Here is a 20,376-nt window from a genome sequence, read left to right as displayed (position 1 = left end):
GATTGATGAAATCTTAGATTGTAGATAATGATTTAGAATATTACAAGCTAATGCTAAAAAGGAGATGTTAGAATTTGGTCCCTAAATGAAGAGACAAATCAATAAATAAATAAATCAAAGCCAAAACGAACAGAAATTACAATAAACAGCCGAGTCAAACTCAAAACGAATAAAAATTAACATGAGTAGAACTGATAACCCCCATGCCGTCTCAAGACCACAACACAATTTGTGCATTACTGAAAACAAAATACGTTTTAAATGTTTTCATTTTTCTTACTTTCATAAATAAAAAAATTATCAAAACTTTAAGGAATGAATATCAGTATATGTCAATTAAACCGACAATCCACGGTCATTGTTTTTTTTTTTTGTTCTTTTTTTTTATTTATCTATTAATTTATCTCCATAAGACATCTTTGGTTTATTTTTTTACTTTAGTTTGACTTTATTTCTGCTCATATTTGGCTTAATGGAGCTCTTCACTTTCCTTTGAAAAACTTGTTTTGTGGAAAAAGTTTTTAGTTAATACTAAGAAAGAGGAGAGTTAGAATTTAATTCCTATAATTTAGGAGTCAAAATCTTCAAAGCTTTAAGGAGTACCATTCAGCAATTTCTTTTAGATTTTAAAATGAGAGCCAAAGACAAATCCTGAAACTGTAAGAATATACAGTCGGTATAAGTAATTTATCATCAACACCTCAGCTTTGTGTAAATTTATATAAGTAACCAAAGAATAAAAAAAGTACCAAACCTGTTATATGTCATAAATACAAGGTTCCAAATTTCAAGGACATCTGGGTCATCTTTGTTTACAAGATCGGCCGCATCACGACCCCCAATCCGATCAAAATGAATTTCAGAGCAGGGACCACAGGGACCGGTCTCACCCATCTCCCAAAAATTGTCGCTCATCGTGCCAGGTATTATACGTGATTTATCAACCCTATAATATATAAAATAGATCAAATAGCGTAGAAGCAAAATTGATGAAAAAATTTATTTATTTTACATTTAAGCACCAAACCTCCCCGTTTACTTTCAACTGTATCTGTTCATACAGGAAATCTCCTCTCTAAAAAGTAATCTAAGTTAATACCTAAGATGACTATCCCACCCCCAGAAAGCAATTTTTTTATTCTTACCAAGTTGCTTTTCTAAGGGTTCTTATATGGTTTAATGCAAATATGATGCTAATATCGCTGCAAAGAAATCCTATACCAAACACATTAAGTAAATAATACACGAACAGCAGCCATTGCATGGCTACTTCTACAACGACCATTCCCACCATGACTAAAGATGGCATTACTCAAGCCCATCAAAAGCAACTTTAATCTGTACTTTATTGATTGTTTTTAGTTTGTCTGTTTTCATCACCCTTCAAAATCAGATATTGTTCAAAACTCCCAAGAATTTGTTCTTCAGTATCAGTATATTTGTAACAAAAAATTAAGTTTCATTAGTCTCGTATATTTTAAATTTTCATCAGTTACTTTCTTCCTTTTAAGTCTGTTCCTTTCAAATGCATAGAAAAGCAATTGGCTAAAGTAATCTTTAAATTTCTACCACTTATTTACATTTTGACTATTAATTTAGTTTTACAGCTTTAAAACGCCCTTTTGTTCGAGACCACTGCCTTCCTTTAAAATTTGCTCATTTCAAACTTAAAGAAGAATCATTTGGCTAAATAAAACTTACAATATAATCAATTAAGCGTAAATAACACTTAAGCCCCTGGGGGTGGGAAAGAGGATCTCGTTGAATAGCTGCAAAACCTCCTTTTTTCTGATAATTTTGTTCATTTTAAATTTGAATTTAACACTCATCGTAATTTCTGTTCGTCTCAGATTTTAAGTTTTTCATTCATAGTAAGTTATGTTCCCTTTGGGCGTGAAATCTTATACAAGCTAATTTATTCTACTCGTTTTAAGTTTTTAATTCGCTCTTTGTTTTTCATTGTAGACACTTTTTTTCTTGAGCAGATAGTTGCTCTTACAACAAAATAACGCGATTCAACAATAAATCCTATCGATGTCATAACTTAAAAAGAACGTATCAAAAATGAGCAGAGGAGAAAAAAATAAATTATTAGAAAGAATACAGAAAGAATAAACTATGAAAGGTACCCAAGGTTGAGCCAAATTTCCTTAGCTTCCAAATCAGGATCTAGTCCTAATGATGCATTTCCACCAAAATAGGAAACGTAAAGCCGATCTTTGGATAAATTTAAATCTTCAGTCAAGAACTCCCAAGCCCATGTGCAGATTTCTTTCTAAAAAATAAGGAAATATATCTAAATTGAATAGTGCAAACTAAAGTGCAGCCTAAAAGTCAATAGTTAAATGAAAAGAGACGCAAAATGCTATATTTACTGGAAAATAGAGTTCATAGCCACACAAGGCTATGCCCCCAGGAGGGAACCTCAATTTTAGGTTGTAAAACTACCATGTTTTCTTTTTGAGTAATTCTTGCAGAGAAACAGCTCTTGCATTTATTAAAACCTTGAGCTTCTTAAATATGGACATAAATTTTTCAATGATTTGGAGTTTAGTAAGTGTAAGCACCTCTATTATGGAAAATATGATAGTAACTGATTACAATGTAATTTCCATGGAAATTACACTCAGTAGCAGATATTCCCGTCTGCTGAAATGTAACCTCAGATTAGCTGTTGGTGCGCAAGATCTATTTGTTTGTCATCTATAGAAGAATCTCTGTTTTCCCAAAATTTTCCTGTCTGGAAACCAGTCACTAGGCAAGGTTTAAATGTTATCCCACCAATTAGCCAAAGTAAGGAATATAAATGTAGTTATACCAAAATGAAATATTGAAGTTTGACAAAATTCCACTATGAGTGTATATCTTACTGGAGAATTTGTGTTATTCTGGTCATTCAGTCGTGTTGTCAGGGTTCTCAAACCGCAAAGGAAGCGCCCTCTAGGGCCGACAAGACGAGAAATTGAAATTACTAGAAGGCAATTGTCCTAATCCAACAAGAAAACATATTAATAAACAATGGGACGGCTAAGATTCAAAGATCATAAATTATTCAGTGTTTGAAGAAATCATGTAAATGGATGAGCATACATTTTCTAGTACGCTGAACAATCCCGGAACTGGAGGCAAAAAAAAATTAGTTACTAGAATGTCGCCAAAACGCCCTAAAACACTTGGAATCATCAGAAAAATTCAAATGGTCTTTAGCAGCGTAAGATAGTTCTGAAATGGGCTAGGAATTCTGCTAATCAAGCTGGTCATCTAACATTTATCCTCATCAAAGGTGAATCTAGAGAGAAATCTTGGGGGGGGCATGTGACAAGGGCGTTAATAATGGACCAAATTGACAAGTTTATTTTAAAAACAGAGTAAAAAAAGAAAAACAAAACAAATGAGGATATTAGAAAAATTGGGGGAGGGGCACGGTTCTCTCATCCCCCTGAATCCGCCCCTGATCCCCACATTCTCAGAACGTCTTCTAGACAACAAACAATATTGTGTTCTTACCAAATGGATTTCAATGATACATGAGAGTTTGTAAATTAAAGCCGCTGAAAATGTAACAACTGTGCCGAAAATTCCAAGCAGGTAAGCAAAAATTGATCCAAGAGAGCGTCATCAAAACTTCATGTAACGTTGTGAGTCGTGCAAAAAAATTCAAACGGGGTTTTAATAGTCCAAGACAGTCTTGAAATAGGGAAAAAATACTAGTTGTCTCACTTCTGCACAAGTCGTCTCACTTTTTTCCACAGATCATAAGAGCATTTTCTTAACGTCACATAATATCGCGTTTCTTCAAAAAAGTATTTTGCTGATACATGAGAATCAATAACTTAAAGCTGTAGATCACGCCTAAAATGTGCAGAAAAAGCATAGACAGGAAGGCAAAATATTATCAATCGGACGCCATTAAAACTTCGTACAGCTTTACGTTACATGAAAAATTTTAATGAAATTTTTATGATGAAGCGTCGTTGTGAGCAGGCTTTTGTCACGATTGTAGTCCTGGCTTCAACGTAAAAAGCAGGAGCGTCACCGAAACATCAAATAATATTTCGGCTTGTATTGTTGAGACAACAATGCCATTCAGCAGGCATTGGAGAATCAGAGCATATACAGCCATTCCTGATGACAGCGATCATTCCTTTTCTTGTCCTAGACTATGGGAACGTCAGGAAAAACACTAATCAATAGTTCAAACTTTCCTCTTCTTGCTTATTTTGTTCCAAAATCTAATTTTTAGATTCCTTTCGATCACAGTATCTCTATCGAACTCGCTAAGTTCCGAAGCTCATCCCATAAAATTGTTTTTCGTTAATGCCTTCTAGTTCGAAGTACCACCGTAAAATGTAAACTAACATTCAGAAAAGCATCACAAAGGTTTGTACGATCCCGTGTAATTCAGTTGAAAAACAATTCTGTAGACGAGGTTATTGTTAGTACCATATCACCATAGTAAAGGATAGGTTCACTTTATCTTTTATCAGCTAACCTACGGGATGCCTACATGCAAATTAGGGAAGTAGCAACATGATTCAGCTGCATTGAAGAGAGTGAGGGAATAGATTACAAGAACAAAATAAGAGCTCATATGGTACTTGTGACGAGGTCACAAGAGCTAAGAGCCAAGAGCTCATATGATATGAGCTCTAACAAAATTCTAAGAATCAATCGATTGATTTAAAGGGGAAATCAGAGGCTTAGTGCCGATCGGGATTTAAAATAAGAGCTCTGAGTCACGATGTCCTTCTAAATATCAAAATTCATTAAGATCCGATCAACCACTCGTAAGTTATAAATACCTAATTTTTTCTAATTTTTCCTCTCCCTTTAGCCCCCCAGATGGTCAAAACTGAGAAACCGTCTTTATCAAGTCAATTTGTGGAGCTCCCTGACACGCCTACCAATTTTCATCGTCCTAGCACGTCCAGAAGCACCAAACTCGCCAAAGCACTGAACCCCTCCCCCAAACTCTCCCAAAGAGAGCGAATCCAGTACGGTTACATCAATCACGTATCTACGACATTTGCTTATTCTATCTACCAAGCTTCATCCCGATTCCTCCACTCTAAGCGTTTTCCAAGATTTCCGATTTCCTCTTCCAACTCCCCCTAATGTCAACAGATCTGGTCGGGATTTGAAATAAGAGCTCTGAGGCATGGATTCCTTCTAAATATCAAATTCCATTAAGATCCGGTGACACAATCTCAAGTTAAAAATACCTCAATTTTTCCAAATTAACATCCCTCAGCTTCTCCAAAGAGAACGGATTCGTTCCAATTATGCCAATCACGTATCTAGAACTTGTGTTTATTCTTCCCATCAAGTTTCATCCCCATCTCTCCACTCTAAGCGTTTTCAAGATTTCTGTTGCCCTCCTCCAACCCCCTATGTCCCCGGATCCAATTCGAGTCAAAAATGAAGCATCTGAGACATAAGATCCTTCTATATATCAAGTTTCATTAAGATCCGATCACCTATTCGTAAGATAAAAATACCCCAATTTTCAAGTTTTCCAAGAATTCCGGTTTCCCCCTCCAACTACTCCCATTGTCACAGGATCTTGTCGGAATTTAAAATATGAGCTTTAAAGCACAAGATCCTTCTAAATATCAAATTTCATTAAGATATGATCACCCGTTTGTAAGTTGGAAATACCTCATTTTTCGAATTACCTACCCCCCCCCCCTCCAACTCCACCAAAGAGAGCGGATCCGGTCCCATTATGTCAGTTAAGTATCTTAGACTTGTTTTTATTCTTCCCATCCAGTTTCATCCTGATCTCTCCGTTTTAAGTATTTTCTAAGATTTCCGGTCCCCCCCCCCCCCAATGACGCTGGATCCGGTTGAGATTTAAAATAAGAGATGTGAGTTACAAGGTACTTTCTAAATATGAAGTTTCATGAACATCCAATGACTCCTTCGTAAGTTAAAAATATGTCATTTTTTTCTAATTTTTCAGAATTAATCCTCCCCCACCCAATTCCCCCAAATAGAGCGGAACCGTTCCAATTATATCAATCACGTATCTAAGACTTCTGCTTATTTTTCCCATGAAGTTTCATCCCGATCCCTCCACTCTAAGCGTTTTTCGTGATTTTAGGTTCCCCCAAACTCCCCTCAATGTCACCAGATCCGGTCGGGATTTGAAATAAGAGCTTTGAGACACGATATCCTTCTAAATATCAAATTTCATTGAGATCCGATCACCCATTCGTAAGCTACGAATGGGTAAAATACGTCATTTTTTCTAATTTTTCAGAATTAACCCTCCCCCCAACTACCCCAAGAGAGTGGATTCGTTCCGTTTATGTCAATCATGTATCTAGGACTTGTGATTATTTTCCACCAAGTTTCATCCCGATCCTACTCTAAGTGTTTACTCCAAGTCTCCACTCTAAGTGTTTTCCAAGATTTTAGGTTCCCCCCTCCAAACTCCCCCCCAATGTCACCAGATCCGGTCGGGATTTAAAATAAGAGCTCTGAGATACGATATCCTTCCAAACATCAAATTTCATTAAGATCTGATCAACCGTTCGTAAGTTAAAAATACTTCACTTTTTCTATATTTTCCAAATTAACCGGCCCCCACTCCCCCTAGATGGTCAAATCGGGAAAACGACTATTTCTAATTTAATGTGGTCCGGTCCCTGACACGCATGCCGAATTTCATCGTCCTAGCTTACCTGGAAGTGCCTAAAGTAGCAAAACCGGGACCGACAGACAGACAGATAGACCGACAAAAAGTGCGATTGCTATATGTCATTTGGTTAATACCAAGTGCCATAAAAGCCGTAATCAGACACAATCCCTTGAAATAATGTTGGAGTATATCAGAAAAAAGGAGGACATGCTGGGAATACTATTGTCCCCAAATTGATAGAAAAAAATACTGTCCCAAAATGGCTAGTTTTTAGAAATTGTCTTTCATGAAATAGATTTACTTCATGCGAAGGAGCAGTTGAATGGCTGAAAAATCCCAGCAATCATCGAACTCAGATTGTGGATTTTATGTTGCATCATGATAAACTGGCAACGCTGGACAGCAAATTTTAGCTAGTTAGTGCAAAGACAAATGAATTACCAAATTCACAAGTAGAAAGAACATCTACCTTCCACATTTTAGTGCAGGAGTGTTGGAACTATATCAGTTTATGTTAAAAACTATCTGTTTTATCAAAACACCTCACAAGCTGAGAGTTGTCAAGCCATATTTATCCCACCGGAAGCACTCCTAAAATAAATTTTGGCACAAGGCAGCGTTGTCAACTCACATGACTAATATCTGATTGTCAGTCAAAATAAGCGAAAATGAGCCAAAAACGCCAGAAACAGTCTCCAACAAAGGACAAGGATAATTGCAAGGCATGCAATAAAGGATTAAAAGATGTTAGTTGCGATCTTCTCTGTGACTCTTGTGAACATTGGCTTTGCCTTGAATGCACTGAAATGACTGAAACGGAATATAAATTTTTTTACAAAAAACAACGCGTTGCCTTGGTTCGGTGTGGTGTTGTCCCTTTGTAAACAGGATAGTCACTCAAAATAGTTTATCTGCCTACGAGATAAAGGATGTTATTAAGAAAGAGATCAGATCATCATCTACTAACATTGAAAAGAGGATCCATGTTAAGTTTGGTAAGCTGCTAAAGCCTCTGAATGACAGAATAACAAGCGTTGAGAAAGACCTGGCCACAAAATGTTCAGTTCAGGATGTGAAAAAAACACCTGAGACCTATTTCAAAACTGATTTTGAGGCCCTGAGCCAAAAGTTTGAGCAAGATATTATTGGGAAGCTGGTATCCTGCCCTCAAACCCCACGTCATCATTATTACGAAATCATTACTCAAGAACTGTCAACAGCCAGATGTGTATTTCCAGCAAGTGCGTGATAATAATCTCATTGTAAACAGTAACTATAAGCGTTGAATTTCAATTATGTTCATAGCTCGTTGAAGTATGTGGAAGTTAATGACTCAATCTTAAAAAATATAAGTGAATGTTTATTTGTTGACGTGAAGTTACCTGTCCACAAGTGCTTTTAAAGTTGTAGCCGTTTATCGTAGTCCTAGTGTTAGTGAATTGTCTACATTTAATAATAAAAAAGTACTGTAGTATTTGTCCTCTGTTTTTCATTTAGTTCTAAGTTTCTAGTAGTTTGATTGGACCCCAAAAAGAATGCGACTTTCTGATGAGTCGTTTGAAAATTAATTCCTGCAAACTTTACAAAGGTATTATTTGCATCAGCACATTCGGAGCCCTACTCATTTGCGGGCTAATTCGACCCCTTCAGCCTTGGACCTTGCAATTAAGAAATCACCTGATGATATTACTAATGTTGAGTTTTATCACCTAGGAAAAAGCGATTATTTGTTATTGGCGATATCACTAAATTGTTTTTTGGGTTTCGCTGATACTCCGAATAATTCTTACAAATATGATTACGGAAGAGCAAATTACGTTGCATTTTCTGATTATATTTCGTCTCTTTCTATCCGAGAGGGGTTACAGCAATGTAATACTACCGCTGATGCGTCTTTCGGATTGATTAAGTAGGCCCTTAAAGAACGTAAAAATTGATACATACCAATATTTACTGGCAAGCAGTTTAACAAAAAAAGACAGATCCTTCCTCGGTACATTGTATGGGCGTGAGAACGTAAAAATTAAACCTCTGTTTCATGGTCAAAATATAAAAGAGCGAGAAATAGAGCAACCAAGTTCCTTCATCCAAATCGTCAAGAGGTTGAGTCGAATCTTCCAAAAAAGATTTTGGAAGTGTGCAAGAAGGAGCCAAGTTTCACAATCTCCATCATCCACTTCCTTTATAGATCCTGAAACTCTTTCACATATAGATGACAATCGTGTAAAACTAGAAATTTTTAACAAGGTTCATACAAACACAGACAAAAACACATCCTCAATTTACTCCGTCAAATTAAAAAAAAAGAATTTGATGATTCAGATTTTAAGTACCAGCAGGATCGAACACTCCAAAATCTTGATCCTGGAAAGGCGCCAGATACTGATGAATTTTCAAATACGATGTTAAGCAAACTTGCATCAGTGCTTGCTGAACCACTCAAATATCTTTTTAATCTTTGTCTCTCGTCTAGTGAATGTCCTTCAGCTTAAAAAAAATCATTTGGCCGTTGTACAAGAATAGTTCAAAAGTACAGACCGGTTTCAAATACATCTATTTTTTCCTGTATAACGAAGAAAGTTCAGGTGAGCAGAATCCAGGCATATTTTGAGGAAAATAACTTAAGGCATTCTGCTTATGGCACCTGAAAATCAGATGTTTTCTACCACACTTTCAAGCAAGAAGAATTCCAAAGCAGCCCAAAATCCGGTTTCTTTCACTGGTACTTGAAGATATAGAAAAATTTCCAGAGTTGCCATTATCTATGTTAGCTGCTTTTACTTAGCCATGGTCATTAGAAAGCGCAGTCATCGTACACATTTTGAGCCCCGTGGAGCCAAAATTTTACACCAAGGATACCGCAGAAGTCAAAACAGGAATACTTCTTACGGATCGACGAGAATAAGCAGAACCTGCTTAACTTCCTATCGGAAATATTTTGGAGTAGATAGGCCAGCTTGAAGGTCAAAATCTATTTGCTTCACGGAATGAACTTTTCTTTTGTTCTGACCGATTTATCGACACTGGAAATTTACAGCTCAGTACACATGAAGAGGTGACTACATGAATCCTCCGACACCAAAGGTAGGCAACGATGCTGGGTACAAGCTCCAGATGGTTCAATGGGAAAGTAAGGATGTATTCACTTTACTGGTTTGATTTTTTCACGATATGAATGTCGAGGAATTGATGTCCTTAGGAATTGATGCAAACGGAAAGTTTATCCCATACAATGCATCACAACGAAGCTTAGGATTCCCGATTGTAAAGCACTGCCAATGTTCATGGTTTTCTTGGCAGCGACAGTACCTCTTCAATTATGAACGTTGGCCATGCTACAGGATCGAGTCTATGGCATATCAATACAGTAATATCAACGATAAGAGCTACCGAACCTGACAAAGATACTGATAGAACGTTGTTGCTAAGCGCGAACGATTTGCAGGTCCTTCTAAAGAACCCTACCAGTTGCGATGCTGATATCACTAAAGCCCGTAAAAGCTTATTTAGTGAATGAAAACCAGGGGCAAAATCCTACGAACGAGAGCGCCAATAATTCAACATAAATGACGCCAAAATCTTAAATCAGTCACTTAGACGTGATCGACTCAAACTTGGTTCTTCAGAATGAGGATGGAAGCAAGAAAACAGCGGAAAATAAGTTCTACGCTTAATATATTTATCAGAGGCATATTCTGCCTGCAAGACTCTGACAGTAAAGATACTGTGTTCAAAAGTGTATTTTTTATCCATTTCAAAATTTTCTTGCGCTATTAAAACTGCATTTGAATTCCCTTAACGATTTGCAACCCGTTTTCACGACGTTCTTGAATAGGGTCCTTGTCTGATTGTTCAATATTAAGAAAAAGATAGCTTAGAAATCAAACACAATATCCATAATATAACTGAAGACATTATTTCCGCAGTATTTTGATTTTTTCTTTTGTTAAAAGAGAAGAAATGGAGTTGTTTTTTTCATTTTTTATTACATTTAAACATTTTTTGGGACTAAATTGATATAGCAATTATAATCACCATCTCTCAGGGCTAACTTTGCAGATACGTTCAGAAATTTTGTAGATTATCATAATGAATCTACTAGTAGGGACATACATCAGTAATGGGTCTTCAGGTCCGTTGGCACAGCGGCAAAAGCGCCAAAATGGCACGCATTCCCCACGCAATATCGACATTTTTACGATTCTTGCTATAATTTACCATTTTTTTGCGTGTTCAAATTTTGCCCCCCCCCCCTTCCTTGATAAATTTCAGCATACGTACTTCTCTGATAGTCTAGCTACTATTGTCCCATTGATCAAATGATCCAGAAATAAATTTAGGCGCCTTATATTATACGTGTATTTATTGCAGCCAATTGATAAAATGGAGCTTACTAATTGTTTATCATATAGGACTGCCACATATCTTGTAATGTCAAACACTAATCCACATGATTTGGAGAACTAATTAATGACACACCTTAAAATAGTCACCAAATGACCAATTTCCAAGCATTTCAAAAAATGTGTGGTGATAGACGTCTTTGCCAACATCATCTAAATCATTATGCTTGCCTCCAGCACGAATACATTTCTGTGTGTTTACTACCCGGGTCCATTTGCTCATTTCACTATTTGGATCTACCGTCCCAAGGAAAATCGGCTTGAACTAAAAACAAAACAAAATTAGGTCAGGAATCACGCATTATAATTGAAATTTCAAACATCTTGGGAAAATATTATATGCCTCTGTAAAAACGGTTACTTGTTCATTACTGTCACTTGCTTCCTCACGTAGATAAGGCGTTGAAAATGTTTTAGCTTTTCTAACTCCCCCTCCCCACCCTAAAAAACTCTAATTTGCTCTAGTTAAACGACTTTCGTGGTATCTTGCTAGTCCTTTGACATAGGGCAATGAGAAATGTATGGCTAAATTCATAGCCTAAAGTATGTCTGGGGAAGATTTTTTTACTTTACCCCCATCATGAAAAAATTCTAAAATTTCTTCTAGTTAAAGGACTTTTGTGGTATCTCGCTAGTCCTTTGACACAGCCTGATTTAAGTTTTACGATTAAATTTATAATCTAAAGCTTGCCCAGAAAAAATGAGAAGACTTTTCTAATTCCCCCTTCCAGCCATTAAAAGAAATCCTAGGCTTTGTTCTAACAGAACAGCTTTTTTGGCATCCTGCTAGTCCTTTGGTGCAGGCTGATAAAAAATTAATGACAAAATTTACAGCCAAAAGTATGTCTAGTTAAGATGTTCTGATTCTTCCAAGTGAAAAAATTTCAACACATCTTTTCAGTCTTTTCTTAACGCTTTCCTAAGGCACCTTTTCCACCCTATTTAACATTGATGTAAACCATTTTTTCACTGAAGGAAACATCAACTAAAAGAAATATAAATACTGCTATGATATATCCAAAGATGTTAGAACTTTATCCTGCAATGCAAAATGCAGTGACCGCTTCAATTACACGACCTCTTCTAATGTCAAATTGCATTTATTACATCAATATAATATGATGCCTACAACGTTTTCCAGACTGAGATACCACCTTGAACGAATTCGCTAAACTTAATACCGTTAAACTTTTAGGTGGCGAGTTCACTTTTATCCCAATATTAGCAATTTCAAAGCATTCATTGGGAAAATCCTAAAAAAAAAAAAAAAAAAAAAAAAAAAAAAAAAAAAAATCGATTTTTAGAAAGTGGTTTGTCAAGTTTTGTTTCCCCATGATCTTCAGTTTCCTAACGGAAAAAAATTTTAAGGTTGATAACAGTTAGGATAGCAAATTTTACTTTATTTCCTTTATAGTTTATGCAACAATATAGCACTAACGTCATCAAAAAAAATCTAGCTAATGAGAAGTACATAAATCCATATAAATAAATAATATTCCACCTATGAAATAATTTCTTTTTACCTGAAAATACATTGTTAATTAAGCGATGAAAACTTATATAAGTTCTTGGTCATCTGGGCTTAAAGCACAATAGAACCTACACATAATTCCGCTTGATTCTCTCTCAGGATCCGATGTTTCCTTTTCAAGAATTACTACTAGAAAATTGAGACAAGTATAACTTCCACAAGAAATCCTTTGATTGCTAATGTAGAAAGTCAACAGACATTCCATGTAATGCTAATTATTTTACCCTCTCAACGTTCTAATTCACCATTTTTCATCCTTTTTATGTTGGGTCAATAATCCGTAAGGATTAAAATAGGCACTTCAGACTCTCCTTCATTTTCCATTCTAGACTTTTCTGTTGTTACAGAAAAGTTTAATAAAGCTGCAATCCAAATTACTAATTGCTAGAATTGTAGAAAGTTTGGATGCATCCCTGGTACAATATACTGAAGATACTTTTAACTTAGAAGAAATTTATTTGTGCTCAAAAGGAGTAGTCACACATTCATCTCTGATTCAATCCCTCAAAATTTGAGGTTCTTTTATTCAGGGGTAAGCCAGGTTATAACATCTCTGTTTATTTGGATGGAGCTACCCTGCAACTTCAGACCCATGTTGTTTATCTTGGCCTGCCAATTGGCAAGTCAATGCTAAAGACAGAGCAATTACTAATTATTTACTTACAAGACCTGGTTACTTTCATGTACAGTTTGATTGTTGCAAATGAAAGAAAGTTTGATTGACAGGTTTTAGCTCAATTACATAATAAAGAGGTTCCAGATAATGGAACCACTGAGAACTCTAACTATAAGGGATATAACTAGATTACGACTGAAAATATTGAATAAATTAAGGCAACCAAACTTATCCCCTTTTCTGACCCAGATGCAAGCAGTATGTTTTCATTGCCTGTGTACAAATAGGGCTAACCTCAACAACCGTTCCTTTTCATATAAAATAAAGCTATCAAATGAAGAAGTTGCCAATAGCCCACTTTGCAAACTAGACAAGGACTTAAATCAAAGCCACTGACTTATGTAGAAACTTTAGCCAGATCTTCAAAAAGAGAATTTTTCAAACATGTTTTTAACCTTTTAATAGATTAAAACCATTAAAAGGTTTAAATCCATAAATGGATTTAAACCAATGCCATACATAGTAGATCAATATGGGTTGAAATTAATGAGCAGGGTAAACCCAATTATGATGTTGCCATATATTTATATCTAATTGGCTGATTTACCAATTTCACATATTTAATTTAATAAACAGTGTTTAAAACAGTAGGGTTTGCTGTAATAGCAGAACAAACTTCACGACAGAAAAGCAACTACATAACACGGCAACATCTGATTCAATTTTTAGTCATCAGCCATAACAGCATTGTCCCAAGAAGAGACTTACGGACTTATTGCAAAACAGAAGAATACACTAAAGATTGGGATGTTGTCAATCCAACCCAGAAGATAAGCAAATGATCTGATATAGTCCTTTTTGCGAAATTGTCACTGCTTCTGATAAACAAAAAATTTGTTTAGCATGTTACAAATAATATAGGTTCTTCCTTTGTCTACATTGGTGGACAAGCAATTGGCACATGAAATGCGGATACCTTGTTATTAACCCAGAAGAAGCGATCCTTAGAAAAAACTCTTTCATTTAAAACTTCCATAAGGATCCACCCCTGGTGTTATTACAAGTAATGCAATTGTTCTGAGTCAGAGTTTCCACTTTTCTTTCCAAACCATCTCTAAAATCTCAGCAATTTTTGGTAAAAAATTGGTGGATGGCTTTCAAGATCTAGCGGAATTTTCGGTGGGAGGTTTTCGAGGGATTTGCAAACGGGATACTAAATTGTAAAAGTTCTGAGAGCAAAGTTACAAGAGTAAGATGCGATTCCAGAAGTCATCAATCAATTTTTGTCAAATTGGTTGGGTTTCTAAGAGAGCTGTGGAATAAGCTAGGAGCTCAAAAAATACTATAATGTATTTAATTTTGAAACTGTGTCATGTTGTATTTTGTTCTGATTTCAATGTTATTTTGATTTAGAGTTTTTTTTTCAACAAACCCTGCTTTTTTCCTTCCTTTCAGGCTCTATATGACACCTTGCAAAGCTCAGGACAATGACAGAAATGTCTGAACGAATTATGGACCCCAGGTCTTTAACCACTGAGTTTGAGTTGTGTGGATAAACTTTTTTTTTTGTTGTTGCTTTTTATTGTCATCCCCAAATAGTTTTACGAACGATGAAGTGGAACCACAAATCACCACTCATTACTCCTGTAACTGCAAAAAAAAGTATAAAGGTTAACACAGCTTTAAAATATATACGTGTGCCTTATTCGCTACAGTAAGAATGAGCAATATTTGCGTCCATTTCAGTCATCCATCCCCCACTGGTGTTAGAAACGTAAAAAAATGGCTCAAAACCAATCCATGAAAAGCAGTAAAAACACACTCTAAAATACTGACGCGAAGCAAAACGGAGTATCATCCTCTGTTTCTTGTCTTGCTATCCTGGCAAAAATTGAGATAGGAAACTGACAGACTGAAAAAAAATAGCAAACGAAAAAAAAGAGTTTAAACGTTTTACTCTTAAATGTGAAAGAGAAAAGCTGTGAATAAGGAAGATGGACAATAAAAACAAACACATCTAATCCGTTTCTGTCCCAAAAATTTGTGGTACGAATTCCACTGATCACACTGTAACTATAATTTGCTGGCAGACAATACTACTGTTTTCAGCATCTTTCTGAGAGGTTGGTAAAACTGTTAGTGGGTCTGCAGTAACTGTGGCTCCTTTGATTCGAAGTTTGGTCTGAGTCTTGGACAGAGCTACTGTTGTCAAATGATTCCTCGCGTCTACCTTTACTTCCCTGAGTTAATTTAACTATCTTACTGAAGCTACGTCCTAACATGGTAAGCAGAAGAAGCATTGTAAAAACTTTGCTAACTGTTTTTAACAAACTGATAGTTTATTTTATTGGTGGTCTCTTGCACTCAAAGCCAATTTTCAGCGATCCATGTAATCGCTGTAAATGTCACCAAAACAAAGTAACATAGGAAAAGTGTTAGTAACTGTGCCTGGGTTAGTGACTTGGCACATTTGGTTAAAAAAAAACAAATTACTGAATCTTTTCTGTATCTCAGCAGTAGCCTTGTGAAACTTGTAAGCTCACAATTTTTTTTTTCAATCTCAGCTTTTAACTTCTCCTTTTTGTTGTCTGGTTGATCTCTAGCTTTTGCGGCACTGGTTAACTTTGAGATTTCTTCCAGCATATCTGAGCCAAGGTATGTATTTTTCAGATAAAAGTCCTGCAAACTATTTTCAAAATCAAATGTCATTTCTTTTTCTTGAGCTTGGGGATAATGAAACATTGCAACCAAGTCTTTACAGGTTTTAGTTTATCTCTATTCAAAAGATGAAATAGAACAGCATCTGTTTTTAATTTTAGTAAACTCCATTAATAGCCTAATGTGTATTGAACAAACAACATCTTGGCTTTCAGAAGAAGGCTTGGAAATACATTCAACACCAGCTTATTTTCATGTGCAGGGCTCTTAAATACCATATTCCTGAAATTAAGTTTCAATAACTTCCATAGGTCAAGAATCTGTCTTATCAAACAGTTCGTGGTAACGAACTGTAGTAAGGAGCGATCCGGCTCAAAAGTAACCAAAACTCTAAAAAATTGAATTTTGATATCAATAGCTACATCAAAAGAATCGCATTTTAATGCTGATTTTAAATATATCAGTTTCATCAAGTTTAGTCTTAGCCATCAAAAGTTACGAGCCTGAGAAAATTTGCCTTATTTAGGAAAATAGGGGGAAACACCCCCTAAAAGTCGTAGGATCTTAACGAAAATGACACCATCAGATTCAGCGTATCAGAGAACCCTACTGTAGAAGTTTCAAGCTCCTATCTATAAAAATGTGGAATTTTGCATTTTTTGCCAGAAGACAAATCACGGGTGCGTGTTTATTTGTTTGTTTTTTTTTTTTGTTTTTTTTTCCCAGGGGTCATCGTATCGACCAAGTGGTCCTAGAATGTCGCAAGAGGGCTCATTCTAACGGAAATGAAAAGTCTAGTGCCCTTTTTAAGTGACCAAAAAAATTGGAGGGCATCTAGGCCCCCTCCCACGCTCATTTTTTCCCAAAGTCAACGGATCAAAATTTTGAGATAGCCATTTTGTTTAGCATAGTCGAAAATCATAATAACTATGTTTTTGGGGATGACTTACTCCACCACAGTCCCTGGGGGAGGGGTTGCAAGTTACAAACTTCAACCAGTGTTTACATATAATAATGGTTATTGGGAAGTGTACAGACGTTTTCAGGGGGATTTTTTTTTGGTTTTGGGGGTAGGGTTGAGGGAGGGGGCTATGTGGGAGGATTTTTCCTTGGAGAAATATGCCATGGGGGAAAAAAATTCAATGAAAAGGGCGCAGGACGAATCTGGTCACGTTAGAAAAAAACGTCAAATTAAGAGCTTAATATACAATGCTGGGTGTTCGGAGCCTCTCTATTATGGAGTATAATTTGAAAATAACACAACTATACGAGCGATAAAACATATATACCACAACCATAACTCAACTAACGAAAGAACTGCTAAGAGATAACACAACTATAAAGCGAAAACAGGTGAAAACTAACGGGAAAAATAAACGAACTAAGAGGTGGAAGGGGCCCAGAGAAAAAATATAATCCTTTTTCAATTTTGAGCCTAACTTCCGCAAAGGAGTAATAATGTCAGAAGCCCCGAAATACCGAATTATTTTCTTTTCAAACAGTTCGTGGTAAGGAACTGTAGTAAGGGGACACCCGGCTCAATAGTAAACGAAACTCTAAAAAACGGAATTTTGATGCTAAAAGATACATCAAAAGAATCGAATTTTTACGCTGATTCTAAATATATAAGTTTCAATTAATTAAGTCATTGCCATCAAAAGTTACGAGCCTGAGAAAATTTGCCCTATTTTGGAAAAAAGGGGGAAACATCCCCTAAAAGTCATAGAATCTTAACGAAAATCACACTATCGCATTCGGTATATCAGAGAACTCTATAGCAAAAATTTCAAGCTCCTATCTAAAAAAATGTGGAATTTTGTATTTTTTGCCAGAAGACAAATCACGGGTGCGTGTTTATTTGTTTGTTTTGTTTTTTTTTTCCCCAGGGGTCATCGTATCGACCAAGTGGTCCTAGAATGTCGCGAGAGGGCTCATTCTAACGGAAATGAAAAGTTCTAGTGCCCTTTTTAAGTGACCAAAAAAATTGGAGGGCAAATAGGCCCCCTCCCATGCTCATTTTTTTCCTAAAGTCAACAGATTAAAATTTTAAGATAGCCATTTTGTTCAGCATAGTCGAAAACCATAATAACTATGTCTTTGGGAATGACTTACTCCCCCACAATCCCTGAGGGAGGGGCTGCAAGTTACAAACTTTGACCAGTGTTTACATATAGTAATGGTTATTGGGAAGTGTACAGACGTTTTCATGGGGATTTTTTGGTTTGGGGGGTGGGGTTGATGGGAGAGGGCTTTGTGGGAGGATCTTTCCTTTGAGGAATATGTCACGGGGGAAGAAAAATTCAATGAAAAGGGCGCAGGATTTTCTAGCATTACTGTAAAAAAAAAAACAATGAAAAAATAAACATGAAAACGTTTTTTTTCAAATGAAAGTAAGGAATAGCATTGAAATTTAAAACGAACAGAGATTATTACGCATATGAGGGGTTCTAAAAATACTTTAGCATAAAGAGCGAGGTATTTAGGAGGAGATAAATACCTCGCTCTTTATGCTAAAATATTTTTAGTGATTTCAACTATTTATTCTACGGCCTTTTTGATTCAGGGGTCATTCTTAAAGAATTGGGACAAAACTTACGATTTAATGTAAAGAGCGAGGTATTAACGAGGGTACAAACCCCCTCGTACACATAATAAAAATATAAGAATATAAAAGTTTGTTACGTAAGTTAATTCTTAAGTTACGTATATTTTTTACTAATAAAAACGTTCGTTGAATATTAAGAGTTCTAGTAGCCTTTTTAAGTAACCGAAAAATTGGGGGGCAGCTAGGCCTCCTTCCCCACCCCTTATTTCTCAAAATCGTCTGATCAAAACTAAGAGAAAGCCATTTAGCCAAAAAAAAAATAATATACTAATTTCATTTCAATAATTTATGTGCGGAGAGCCAAAATCAAACATGCATTAATTCAAAAACGTTCAGAAATTAAATAAAAAAAAACTAGTTTTTTTAACTGAAAGTAAGGAGCGACATTAAAACTTAAAACGAACAGAAATTATTCGTATATGAAATGGGTTGTCCCCTCCGCAGTCCCACGCTCTTTACGCTAAAGTTTTTAATTGTTTTAAAAAGTAGAATTGTGGCAAAGAGTCAAACTTTAGCGTAAAGAGCGAGGGACTGCGAAGGGGACAACCCATTTCATATACGGAGTAATTTCTGTTCGTTTTAAGTTTTAATGTCGCTCCTTACTTTCAGTTAAAAAAACTAGTTTTTTTTATTTAATACATGCATAGATTGAGAGCCATCTGCTATGTGAAGCTGCAGAACCTTTCAGCCAGTCTATACTGCAGAAATTCTTTAACATTCAAAAAATGCTGCCACATATTGCGCAATTAGCAAAATGTTATAAACCATCCTAAATACATCTTCCACAGTTTTCAGAAGTCTAAAATCTCAAAGCCAGAAAATTAGCAAGGACTGAATAGTGTTCATATACATGCCAATAAATCCAAATTGAAATTTCCACAACTGTGTTCTTTTACTCCAGAAAAACAAACCCTAAAAGAACACAGAAAACTGCCATATAAAAAGAAAATAACATTTTCTAAAGATTCAGTGTTATAAGTAGTTTCAGGATAACAAACCACTAAAATATTCATACTAGAAAGGTTAAATATTTGTAGAGTATTTTTTATTTATTTTAAACTGCCTAATATGAAAACACTAAAAAGAAAGAAACTAAACTTGTAATGACACAATGCTAAGGTCAAAGGCCAAAGCTACCAAAAGTAGCTAACAAAAATAAAAGGAGGTAGCGAAATGCCCCAAAAGCTGGTTGTTTTTTGCTCAAAAAGGAAATGACAAAGCTCTTTTGCTAGCATCTTACATGCATGGAATAGTGTTTTGCTTTTAACCTTTCTAAGCTTCTAGAGTATAAAAAAAAAACCTGGTTCATTCCAGCATTTGCAAATAGTAAAGTTGGATCATCATGAGGAATTGTTGAGGATGAGTGCACATAAATATGACTTTTCTTCTTCATAAAAAAATCCATATACTTCTGTCTTACTTCAGAGGCTTTCATATTGGCACACATATCTGACATTTTCTCAGATACCATTTATGGATAAAACCTGAAAATTTAAAACACTTTAAAACAAATTGAAGGAAAAGAGAAGCTACAAAATTTCTAGTTAGGTATCTAGTTACTTGTCAATACTAAATTTTGATAAGAAACAGGCTAGCATAGCCATTTGGAACGGCAAACTCATCAGATGGAATATATACCTAGACAGAAACTTCTCCCTAAAAGCCTTAGGGCTCAAACTCAACCAGCTTTGAAACTTTACCCAAATTAAACAGAAATTGAGCACTCTACCAGGACATGCAAAGGTGGGTGGTTCTCCCAAAACACTTAGAATGAAAACTTTTGGAATCTCCCTTTCATATGGTGCTTTGGTATTCAGGTTGTTCCTGGAGACTCAAGTAGCCATCCCAGGAGCTACCTCACAAGGTCCAAAAGTTTGTTACATTTTGTTAGGTATTTTGTGATTATAAATTTATGCATCA

At 35.7% G+C, this 20,376-nt stretch overlaps 1 protein-coding gene across 1 annotated transcript in view; it reads right to left on the bottom strand.

The window, feature by feature from the left end:
• LOC136033794 (alanine--tRNA ligase, cytoplasmic-like) overlaps positions 1-20,376 on the bottom strand; it is an 89,012-nt gene that overhangs the window by 58,225 nt on the left and 10,411 nt on the right. Inside the window, exons 2-5 of the mRNA XM_065714704.1 lie at positions 19,757-19,940; positions 11,123-11,311; positions 2,130-2,275; positions 755-946 (exon numbers count right to left, since the gene is read on the bottom strand). Of these exons, the coding sequence (XP_065570776.1) occupies positions 755-946; positions 2,130-2,275; positions 11,123-11,311; positions 19,757-19,927 (698 nt within the window). The 5' untranslated portion in view covers positions 19,928-19,940. The remainder of the gene's footprint in view (positions 1-754; positions 947-2,129; positions 2,276-11,122; positions 11,312-19,756; positions 19,941-20,376) is intronic.

Source organism: Artemia franciscana, chromosome 12 (genome assembly GCF_032884065.1).
Source record: "Artemia franciscana chromosome 12, ASM3288406v1, whole genome shotgun sequence".
NCBI lineage: Eukaryota > Metazoa > Arthropoda > Branchiopoda > Anostraca > Artemiidae > Artemia > Artemia franciscana.
The sequence above is the reverse complement of the archived record's forward strand: the minus strand, read 5'-3'. Positions and strand labels throughout refer to the sequence as shown.